Source organism: Protomyctophum parallelum (assembly GCF_964188405.1).
Source record: "Protomyctophum parallelum genome assembly, chromosome: 17".
Taxonomy (NCBI): Eukaryota; Metazoa; Chordata; class Actinopteri; order Myctophiformes; family Myctophidae; genus Protomyctophum; species Protomyctophum parallelum.
Window position 1 is genome coordinate 12,465,465 of NC_139719.1, and position 11,719 is coordinate 12,477,183.

General features: G+C 43.4%; 1 protein-coding gene and 1 long non-coding RNA gene across 2 annotated transcripts in view; both read right to left on the reverse strand.

The window, feature by feature from the left end:
• The window catches only part of rnf213b (ring finger protein 213b), a 51,359-nt gene extending 42,395 nt beyond the window's left edge, over positions 1–8,964 (reverse strand). The window contains exons 1-20 of the mRNA XM_083788255.1: positions 8,840–8,964; positions 8,569–8,727; positions 8,306–8,475; positions 7,916–8,199; positions 7,088–7,332; positions 6,782–6,988; positions 6,478–6,688; positions 6,338–6,393; positions 6,081–6,246; positions 5,833–5,979; positions 5,629–5,727; positions 5,273–5,401; positions 4,675–4,840; positions 4,410–4,580; positions 4,096–4,245; positions 3,329–3,963; positions 3,074–3,233; positions 1,840–2,057; positions 1,247–1,390; positions 249–401 (exon numbers count right to left, since the gene is read on the reverse strand). Coding sequence (XP_083644381.1) covers positions 249–401; positions 1,247–1,390; positions 1,840–2,057; positions 3,074–3,233; positions 3,329–3,963; positions 4,096–4,245; positions 4,410–4,580; positions 4,675–4,840; positions 5,273–5,401; positions 5,629–5,727; positions 5,833–5,979; positions 6,081–6,246; positions 6,338–6,393; positions 6,478–6,688; positions 6,782–6,988; positions 7,088–7,332; positions 7,916–8,199; positions 8,306–8,475; positions 8,569–8,727; positions 8,840–8,955 — 3,786 coding nt within the window. The 5' untranslated portion in view covers positions 8,956–8,964. The remainder of the gene's footprint in view (positions 1–248; positions 402–1,246; positions 1,391–1,839; positions 2,058–3,073; positions 3,234–3,328; positions 3,964–4,095; positions 4,246–4,409; positions 4,581–4,674; positions 4,841–5,272; positions 5,402–5,628; positions 5,728–5,832; positions 5,980–6,080; positions 6,247–6,337; positions 6,394–6,477; positions 6,689–6,781; positions 6,989–7,087; positions 7,333–7,915; positions 8,200–8,305; positions 8,476–8,568; positions 8,728–8,839) is intronic.
• A 427-nt stretch (positions 8,965–9,391) lies between these two features.
• LOC310874443 lies at positions 9,392–11,361 on the reverse strand. Its single transcript, XR_014570570.1, has 3 exons — positions 11,230–11,361; positions 10,175–10,319; positions 9,392–9,678 (listed from the first exon to the last, which is right to left on the reverse strand). It is a non-coding gene; the product is annotated as an uncharacterized lncRNA (long non-coding RNA).
• Positions 11,362–11,719: the final 358 nt, after the last annotated feature.

An 11,719-nucleotide genomic window follows, 5' to 3' on the forward strand; every position in this document is an offset into this window, starting at 1 on the left:
GTGTGTGTGTGTGTGTGTGTGTGTGTGTGTGTGTGCTACAGCTGCGCCCTGTGTGTGTGTGTGTGTGTGTGTGCTACAGCTGCGCCCTCTGGTGGCGGGCGGGTGGTGTCACAGCGGGACAGACACACAGACAGACACACAGACATGAGCAGCAGGGTCTCATAGTAAGTGGCTCACTGCGTTCGCAACAATTAGATTACAAACACAGTAGTGCTGCTGTGTGGATTGCGTGGTGGAACGCCACTGACCTGTGTGAACCTGTTGACTTGCTCTTTTCCGTGTTCTCCTTTAGAAGACATGAGCATGAGTTTGTTCCGTAGCTCTAACAGGTCAGCGAGTCTGTAGCTCTTCAGCTCGTGGGCCTTTTCCACTGTAACCAGAAGGAGGCTCTGCAGACATCTCTGCAAAAATGGAGATATAACACAATGGGCTCTATGCACACATGCCATTTTGGAAAGAACTTGGGCCCCTTCCCTACTTCCTTTATTAGCGATGACACTCATGAAGGCTCTGTTCCATTCTGGTCAAATAGAGTCAGGGTGCTGCTATTGTGCATGTTGGCTCACTCTACTCTACTGCTACACCAGTGGGTGTCCTTGAGTGGGTTATAAATGGCCTCATATGGGTGTGTCCTTGAAATTAAAAAGATTTGAGAACCACTGTACACGTAGCCTGGGCACCATTCCATTTCGGGTTTATGAACCGGTCGGGAGCGGATGATATCGCTACATCATGTTGTAGTATTGTTTTGTAGTCATCAATCTTCCTGGAACTTCCGTTTCCCTCAAACTGATTTTTCTCAATAAAAGCTACAGGCTACGAGAGCTTTTATTGTTATCCTTCCGGTTTGAGGGGAAAGGAAGTTCCGTTTGATTGTTCCTGCCTGATGACTACAAAACTACTACAACATGACGTAACAATATCATCCGGTTCACACGGCACTTTTGGAACAGAGACCAGGCTTTCCTCCGAGGTGGAAAGCCTGGTGAGGCGAGGTTACTGTACACTAAATGGAACAGAGCCTTAATTAGTATCATCGGTAACACCTGTGAAGGAAGTAGGAAGAGTTATTCTGTGTGCATATACTGTAGTGTAGCCTACTGATCATAAAATCAGCCTTGGGTCTCAGAATTTGTATTTCTTGGTTTGGGGGTAGATAATAACATCGACATAATTGTGTGAAGCACAGATATAAATGGCTTACACAGACCGATGGTGACCGAAGAGTTTCCTCATCATGATTTACCTTCTTTACGTCTCCCTCAGACTGTCCTATGTGGTAGACCCCTCTGGCATTAATGTCAGAAGCCAGGGAGAGAGAGGACTGCTCCACAGATCCATGCATCTCCTTCAGGCCCTTCAGCCAGCTCAGCAAACGAGTAGAATCCCTCTGGAGAGCAAAAACAAGAAGCATCAGAAGTGTCACCCCTCCACAGCATCGGCACATTGGACTTGTCACGAGAATTACATAATCGCAATTATTTGAGATGATCGCAATTATTTTTGCATAATCGTCAATCGTTTCCATGTTGAAAAATCAAAAATAGCAGAAATAGCATTTTCTGCTATTTTGTAATTTTTTTGGAAAGGAAAAACAATTATGTGTCAGTGATTTATTTGTATAGACTATTACGTTATTTGTAATATATGCCCTGTGGAATTTGTGATTACGAAGCCTAAAAGGCAAACATAAATACAAATTGTAACGTTCCAATGTTGAATGCAATAAAAGGACAATTAAATCGATAATCGCAATTATTTGTGTGACAATTAATCATCAACTTACATTTGTAATCGTGACAGACCAGGGGCAAAAAGAATGAAGATCGAGATACATACCAATTTGTCAGGTAGTTTGTCATCCCTGCGCTGCGCGTCCCACACCTGCCTGGCACAGGTCATGAAGTCCTTAAACCCGGAGGTGGGGAGGAGAGAGTAGAGGAGGGGGCTGTAGCCCATCACTGCATCATGGAAGCAGGCCACTTGGTCTATCTCCGTGTCATTCTCTCCAGCGGATATGGAGGCCAGCTCAACGAAAACCTTCACTTCTCCCATATCTGTTGTTGAGGGAACGAAAAGTTACAGTAACCGACAGAGCAGGCAGGCATGTCCTTTAGATTGCGCTGCAGATTTTAAATCTAGCTTGAAATCCCCGCCAATATGACGTTGGCGATGTCATCCATTTTCGGAGCAATATGCAGGCTACTTCTGAGAGACAGAGTGAGTAGATGTCAATAACACCATCCTAATATGATGGTATGTTATTATTATAATGCTATATTATATACACCACACTAAATTATAGTAAGCATTACTGAGGAATCCTCAGTACTGAGGTGTTCTGTTTGCTTGAAATGGAGTTTGAAAAATTAGTTTTTATTTTATTTGATTGTGCAACCATGCAATGTTGATGCAGTGATTTATGTTGTGTCCTATAAGTCCATGTGGGCACCTCTGGTGCATGACACATAAATAAAGAATCTATTTATGGTTGAAAATAGGTTGTTTTACTTTAACTACATTAACCTCTGCGTCACAATTTTGAGCATAACCAAAATCTTGGATTTAATTTCAATGAATGTGTCACATGGGTCACATGGGAACACGTTTGAGATTGTAGATCTGCTATTTTTTTGTATTTTCCACATGACAGTGGTATACGACTTAAGTGTTGTAAACATTATGTTATAATTTAGCTATTGAAAAATAGCAGATCTACAAGCTCATAGCGCGCCACGAGCTTGTAGGTCTGCAATTTTTGAAAAATCGTGAAAATGTGGCACAAATCTTCGAATATATATTCTTTCAGAGCGAACGCTTTTAACTCAAATATTTGCTTCTGAGGGGTTCCTGGAACAACATATTTTCAGATGGGGGTCGGTGGCCAAATACATATAATTTGTGGGGGTCCTTGACATGAAATATTGAGCACCTACTGATACAGAAACATGAGGTATTTCAGAAAACTGTCTGAATTTTAGAAGACATTTTAGTAAATTCCGACGTCAGGCCTAAATGGGTTAAGATTAAAATGTGACCAAAGAAAATAAACCGTGATTCATAAATATCTTACTCGTAAGGTAATTTTTGACCCAGCTGACAAGAGTTTTACTCTTTAGGAATTCCTCCAGACATGCAGTGTTTTCCTTGGTGACCGTGGACAGCTGTTCCCTGGCACGGGTCAAGTCACTGGTCAGGGACCCAAGAACCCTCTGCTTGAAACTGTCTTCTTTCTGTTAAATTAGCATATTGTGTTGAGAAAACCATATGCCTAACACAAGTTATATATGATTATGACTGGATTGATGTGCAAGTATACCACTATTACCAGTTGAGCGAGTACGCAGATTTCACTGAAGTCCCCAGAAAGCTTCATTTCGGCTTGAATTCTTAGCACTGCACTTGCTAAGGCTGCTGCCTCGTGGAGCTGTCGATAATTATGGATTTGACGGCTTCTCAACTGGACCCAGTTGTCTTCGAGGCTAATCTGCTCATCCAAAATTAATATCTTGGCCATTAGATCCAGCTCTTTCTTCATCAGTGTCCCATCTCCCTGGTCCCCTGTGTCCAGCAAAACCTGATCCAGCTCCTTGAAAGTGATGCGCGCAACGGCCATGTTGTGGCCGAGCTCACAGTACTCTCTCAGTAGTGGTTTCCAGATTGAGTCATGGACCCATTTTAAGGTTACTGGAACAGGTACTGTGCTGGTTTGCATCATCGAAGCTGCCTCCATTGCTGCACCCGTGACCCATAAGTTGAGCATCAGGTTGCTGTGACGCAAGACATGCATTCCACTGGCCATTTCCAGAACCTGCTGATCCGTGTCGTACCAGAGGATCTGTCCAGGAGTTGTCCCGGGCAACGTGTCTGGGTTAACAAACGTTTGAACCGCCACCAGTTTGTTCAAATGTACTGACTGCAGATCTTGTCTGTGTTGCTCCTCAAGAGTGGACAACTCAGCAACTGGTGACAAAAAAACAATGTTACTAGAACTATAAGCCTGTGTCAATACAGAGTGGCCAGCACTTTGGAAACATTCTGTTTAATGTGATTTCAGACATTGTTGAGGAAACTACCAAGGATTTTGGACCTCACCTGCGATGCTGTCTGTGACCTTCCCTATCATCTTGATCAGTGTGTCCATGTGTTGATTTTGTTGATAGAAAGCTTTTAAATCTGTTTCTCTTTGAGCCAGAATACCATCAGCATCAACAGGGATGGCCTCCGTCGTATTATGTTTCCTATCTGAAAAGTACATCAGAAAAACTCATCATCAAACTAATCATTTTAAATAGTATTAACATGCTGTATATTAATAATCAAGTAATTCATTAAAAACATTATTTTTTAATAATGTCTATTTAACAGTTAATTTATCATCTTCATGCATGTGCATTTAAAACTCTTACACTGCCTGTAAAGTTTCTTAAAGTGTTGTCTGCAGTTCAGTGTGGTCTGCAGATGTCCCAGGGGCACGTGTCCTTGAAGCAGTGACTCCACCAGGCGTGCCAGTGTGCGCCGACAGCCTTGGACCACCTGGAGAGCTGCATCGTCCAACAACCGCAGCTCCTTCCAATCCACTGCACCAGGGAGGAGAAGTCACATCTCGTGAACAGTGGAAAACAAAAAGTAAACAAATGGAAATAGATGAAAACCAAAACTGCAGTAACATACCATGAGAAAGAAGGTGGTTGATGGCAGACTGTGGTTCAAGCAGCAGGAACACTGGGTTGTTTTCAAAGCGTGCTGCTGACTCGACCACCACGGAGGATATGATCGCCCAGGGAGGCTCCTTCCCTTTGGAGGTGAGTGCCCGCATCAGGTCTCCCTCCTGTCCTCTCTGAAAACACATGATATGCAATCAGTAAGATCTGTCCTCTTAATGTTGACCAATCACAATGACCAACGCTCCATATCAGGACAGTTCTTCACGTGGTATCGCCGTTGGCATGCTCTCTCATTGCCTGTGTAGATGAGGTGTTATGACTACAGAGTCATTAGTACAAAGCCAGATATTAACAGGAACATCTAGAAACCAAGGCATTAACCCTCAAGCAAGGCATTAACTAGCCTGGCACAGCCAGTCTTCATCCGCCCCTATTGCATACAGTATGCATACAACGCGAGGCTAGGCATTAAGCCCATACGTAGCAGTGGCTCTGCTAAATGCATTACTAGGCAATGCACAGTGCACACAATCATTTTGTTATTCTCTCTAAGCATTCTAGTGATTGGTAGGTTAACCATGTATATTATTTTATAAACCATTTACCTGGCAGATGTCTTTGACAGCAGTCTGACAGAGCTCATGGAAGCACATCTGTAAGATATCATGACTTTTCTTTATGGCCCCCATGGACGACTCAAGGCAACACACCATTACTTTATCCACATCACTGGCCTGTAGAGGAAACCAGAAAACTCATTGTGTGTGTGTGTGTGTGTGTGTGTGTGTGTGTGTGTGTGTGTGTGTGCGTGCGTGCGTGCGTGCGTGCGTGCGTGCGTGCGTGCGTGCGTGCGTGCGTGCGTGCGTGCGTGCGTGCGTGCGTGCGTGCGTGCGTGCGTGCGTGCGTGTCCAAATGCACATGCAAATATGGATGTTAATACATGAATGCTGTCCATAGTTACCATGGAAATCCTCTTCCTCAGGTCCTTCTCCACACCTAATCTCCACTGGACCAGTACCTCTTGAACAGAACACTCCACCTTCAGCAGTGAATCCCATACCTACAGTAGCAAGAATAAAAATTACTTGCAAACTACATTGTGAACAATAAAACACTAATCCATCAATATACCGGTAGTCCACAGTTGTCTGGACTATCACTATACCTCAATTTCTTTGGGGTAGTTTAGCGTATTGTTCTTGATTTGAAGTGGCTGGTGGAACAGCCTATCTCTCCATTCACTTATCATCTGTTGCACCGCTACCACCTCATCCAACAGTCGCTTGGAGATCTTAGCATCCTCATCCTTGGACTGTTGAGCACAAACAAAATGTAGTGAAATGAAGGGTCACCCAGGGTCATAATAAACTCAGACTAACCTTAGTAATTCACACATAAGCATAAGCTTCATACCTCTTTGCTAATTGCAACATCCAGCATCTCCACCAACGTCAGCACTAACTGGTAGGACAGCACAACGGTCTTGTACCCAGGGACAAGTTGGACCATTCTGCACGTACTCTTGGCCACGCCAATGCTACTCAAGAACACTGGTTCCAAGTTTTCAGATTCTGTCATCCTATAGACAGTCGTATACAGTAAATTGAGTGCAAAATTGTCATTGTGATAAAACATCTGTAATATTTACAAAATATTTTAGATATGATTACCTCTCTTTTTGTTTGTCTATGCTCGCAAGTATATGGCTCAAAACCTTCTCAGTATGCTGCATGTTGGGAAAGAAATTGTTGATGTTGAACATGTTGGCAATAAAAAGTGAAACAACTGATATTTGTACAACGTCACTTACCTCCCCGTTTTGTTGCATTCTGTTGCTGTCCATGGATTCGTAGTTTCGGAGCCTATATAGCAGACTCTGGATCAAGTCTTCTGGATGTATCCCAGTCAGAGACGAGAATTTTGGAATGTCCTCAAGTGCTACCAGGGACAGCCAACTGTCCAGAACCAGAGGCATCTCTTTAGCCACAGACATGCGATTCTGAATCAACATCAGCATTGTCCTGTAAGAAAGAAAGAAAGAAAGAAACATCACTGAAATCCAGTCTAAACCACCATTTCAGGAAATGAAAGCTAAAAATGTGAGATGGACTCACTTTCTCTTGTCAGAATAGCTTCGGATATTCTCTCTAAAGGTCACAACATTGACCTTGTCTAGCCCTGACCAGTTCTCCTCCTCCACAGTTGGGCCAACTCTAGCAGCGTGTGCCCCTGGCTGTCTGAGTTTGTACAGCAGGGGAATGAGCAGGACAAGCTCTGGTACTCGTTGCTGTGCACAGTGGTTGATCAGGCCAAGCACAACGCTGAAGGAAATAAAATAACATTTTGTCTGATATTATTAGCAATATTATTACGAGTAGCAGGGTATTATAAGGGGAAAAAACAACAACTGAAAAACGTACAACTGTGGACTGTGAAAGACACTGTGTAACTTGTCCAGGTTATTGTCCAGTGCAGTGTCTGAGGATAGAAGGTGGCAAAGCTCAGCACAGCCCTTCTCTCCCAGATTTATGTTGCACCGTCTGGTCAACGTGAACACAGACAAGCCCAACACAACAGGATTGGTTCTGGTCCAGTTTCCTGATGATGTGCCCTGAGCGTCTCCTTTAACGATGTGCAGTAAATGCTCTGAAATCAGGTCCGACACCTGTCAAATAAAATAGGATACACAAACCCAGTAAAAAACGGAACTGTCAACTGAACATTGAGTAATATAACGGTATACCACATATAATCAACAGAATCATAAAACACGGGATGTGATGTTAATACTGTCCATTGTGCCAATAGATGGTGTGGGCTCACATGAGATTGCCTTGATGTTAAGAGTGGCATTAGGAGGTGTATTTCTTAACTAGGGTATGATGTACATTTTGGGACACATCCTCAGTAGTGTGCCTTTGAATCAGCGGGTGTTTCGGCCTTCCAACACTATACACCCTCATCAAAGGTGGCCAGCTAAAGGGTGATCAAGCTTTAGCTTGTGTCCCATGCCCAATCATTGAGATTTGCCTCCCACAGGACTATGCAAGGCAGGGGTGTCCTCTTCCCTGAGCCAGCCATACAGCTGACCGCATACATCATATGCCCTCATGTTTGAGGGGTTTGAATGGATTTCTCAGATGTGTGTGTGTGTGTGTGTGTGTGGGGGGGGGGGGGGGGGGGTCATGTTCTTATAGCCCAGCAAGGCTCTTTTCATGCACAATAATACTTCCGAGAGTTATACCAACCTCGATAATCAGCGGCCGTGTACCATCTGGATAAATCACCCTTTGACGAGCAGAGCCCAAACTGTTCATGAAAAGTGTCAAGTGCTGACCCAAGGCCAGCATGTTCTCTTTGTTGAGTGGGGACCATTTCTGGAAGATTTTGTTCAGCAGGACACTGGCAGACATTTGCCAAGCATCTGAAGTCTCCCTAGCCTTTGATTTCTTCAAGCCAATCAAAGATCCAAGGTTTCCAAGCCAAGATCCACCGTCAGCATGACCAATGTAGCCTTCATAAAGGTGAATCTCTATAGGTAAAACAAAAAGGGCAGTATATATCAGAAAATATGTAAAGCACCACTGTGGTGTTTTGAACAAAGTAAGCTGATTAAATGGTATGTCTTCTTATTGTACCTTTAACTCGAGAATCCAGTGGAATTTGAATATGCCTTTTGGCAACCTCTGGAATCTCTTTCTGTCGCTGTTGAACACCATAATTGTACGTGATCCAGTGTCCTCTTGGTAGGAATCGTTCCTCAACGGAAAATAATCCCTCTACAAAATACCCTTGTTGATGGAGACCACTGTAGGTAAAATAGAATTTGTATGTTAAGTTTTTTTTAGCAGCTAATTGGTTAGGCAATCTTGAACTAGATGCAAACATAATTTGTACTCACACAAAATATGTCATTTCAAGGCAGATTGATTGAGCCCCATCATATAGCACGTATAGATGATCATGTACTTGGTCGAATTTAAATCTTTTGTCTAACACAGCGTAGATGTGAAAGGTGAACATGGGAACTCCAGGGGGAGCTCTCACTGGTGTCCGATCACTATGGAGAAAGACAAACAAAAATCCATAATGCACAAGAAATGTAAAGGTAAATCACACACATAAAGAGTCATATTATGGGACATAATTGTCAACATTCCTGCAAGCTTTACCGATTAACCCGGCTCTGCGATGTCTTGATGCTTTGATCCGATTTCAGGGTGGCTGACATAGTTGACCCCGTCTCACCCTGCGCTCTCTCTCCACTCACTACGTTGGCGTACGACATCGTTTTGGCAACTTCCTTTAACTTTGTACTAACGCCTTGGATTTCTGCAGAGGGATCCGCCTCTTTACTCGTCTCCTCCTCCTTGAGGTTTGCGTTCTCCTCCACGGCGGAATCAGATGCTGCCCCTTTACTACCTGCTGGAGTAGCATCATGAGACTGGTCACCTGGCCGGATGGCATCATCATCCATGTGGTCGTCATGGTCCATTGGCTGAGTCTTGATGGCGTCGTCATGTTGCTGTGGTTGATTTTGGCAAGGCTGCGTGTTCTCAGTGCCCTCCTCGTGTGGCCTAGAGTGGTCAGCAGGCTCTTCTGTCTGGGTCTCCTGCGTGCTCTGCAACACTTTGGGGGTCTGCGTAGCTCTGTTTCTGCCTTTGCACTTCCTCGTTTGCGTCTGGGCTTGCACCATTTCTAGATCTTTGGGATGCAGAGTGTCGTTTTCTAAACGATCAACGGTGTGTTGTTCTTTTGGAGGCGCCTGAGGAGGTTGACCGGTTTCAGCTCGGCAGTCATCATCCTGCTGAGGTTCTACTCCCGTGGAGTCTTCTTGGGTTTTATCCACTTGGGTTGCCACGTTGGCCTTCTCTGTGCTCTGAGGTGCAGGAAGGCTTTGGAGATCCCCGTCTCCCTGCTGGCAGCTCAAGCCTTTCTGTTTCTTTCTGTTGCGGTGTCTCTTCTTTTTTATGTCTTGACCTTTCCTGGAGGGATGACCTTGTTCTTGTCCCTGAAAGAGACGTTTACAGTGGTGGAAAAAGTACTCAAATGTTTTACTTAAGCAAAAGTATCAATACTGCAATGTAGAAATCAAAGTTTACTTGAGTAAAAGTACAAAGGCATTGGTATCAAAATGTACCCATTTAGGCCTGACCTCAAAAATTAAAAAAGATTATTCTAAATCCTTTTCTGAAATAAATACTTTCACGATTTTTCAAAAATAGCAGACCTACAAGCTCATAGCGCGCCACCGAGCTTGTAGATCTGCTATTTTTCAATAGCTAAATTATAACATAATGTTTAAAACACCAAAAGGGGTTCCCGCCCAAAATGGGTTAAAGTACCAAAAGTAGAATGCAGTGAAGTCATTATGCAGAATATTGCATAGTTTTCAAATGTCTAAAATGTAGACAAACATTTTTGAAAATAGCAGATCTACAAGTTCACAATGCGTTGCATTGTGACACATTGTGAGCTTGTAGATCGGCTATTTTCAAATGGCTTACCTCCATCTTTTGCCTTGTCCGGGGTCTTTTGGTCGTGACATCCTCCTTATGGGTTTCACGGGCACTGTGGATATCACTAGCCTCAGTCCCCTGGTCCATCAGGTGTCTCTGTGGGGAGTTCCTGGACCCGTCCTCCACCTAATATCTGTGCACACAGTCATACAACTCAAACTGTTTCATTCAGGGGTCTTCTTCAACAGGGGGTCCGGTCGTCCGAGACCCCTAGGGGGTCCTCAGAGTTACTGGGGCCGCCAAATCTTTGTGTGATAGGATTTTCTTTTTCATGCCAAGGACCCCCCAGTTTGACATGCATTAGGTCACCCCAATTTATATTCAATGTTTAATTAATTTATCTCTGAGAGTGTACAAAATTAATGGAACCACATGGATCCTACTTTGTATACTCTCTGAGTTACAGATATGGTTCCATTTGGTTCCTAACTATCTTTCATTCAGCGGGGGAACTCCTGGAACTCCATCAAGGACCCCTGGGGGTCCCCAGACCCCACTTTGAGAACAACGTGATCTATGAAATGTATGGAAAAGTTTAATTTGCAAAACAATTTAAATACAATAGTGTGGCACTATAGGGCAGTGCCAGTGCCCTATCCAGGCTATTGGCTAAGGTTCAATACTGTATGTTATTATACGTCTGCATCTCACAGACATTTAAAGAGTAGCATACAATGGGCAATATCACCAATATGCTGCTGTCCTGTACTGTACCAAAACCACACCTTGTTGAAGGGGTCGGGGAGCCAACTGTTTAGGTTCCCCAGCAGAACAATTTCCAAGAATTGAAGAATTTAAAGATGCTAAAAATTGTTTGAATTGCTCCTGTGCTGATCTAAATTCACTAGTAATTATGAATTAACTAACGTGCCTATGGGTCACTGCATGACAAGAACAAGATACAGTTTATAGCCTATTGCTACTAGGTTACCTAACAATAAATAGGCTATAAACTGTATAGCTATAGGCTGGAGAGAAGTTTAGGCTACAGTTTAAAAAAAGAAAACTGTAAATGAGAATTAAAAAAGTAGCGTACACTATACCTTCGCAATAGCTTTCTCAGGATACAGACGTTGCCACAGTCCGCAGACAGCTACAACTATAGTACAGTACTACAGTAGATGGCAATGGCATCAACCACAATCACAGACGCTGCATAGGTTTCTGGTTCTTCTGAAGCAATAAATAATACGTCTATAGTCTTGTTTTGTTGTTGCATGCAATGAAATATTCCAAGGGACCGTCGACAACTAAACACTGCTGCACTGTAATAGCCAGACTACTTCTAAAACCACACATGGCTGTATCTTGTATTTTATAACCAATTATATTCTTCACTAGCCTACGCCCTACTGTATACACCTGGCAATTTATTTGCGATTTGTAGCGGAAGTGCGGGACCAATGATGATAGTTCGTTTCAGGATTTTGTAAATAGTTTTAAGAGGATCCCTAAAGAACACACGCGTTCTTTCGGTTTCATTTCTCTCCCGCATCTCATCAAACAAGAAACTTAAACTTCTTTACTTCACAC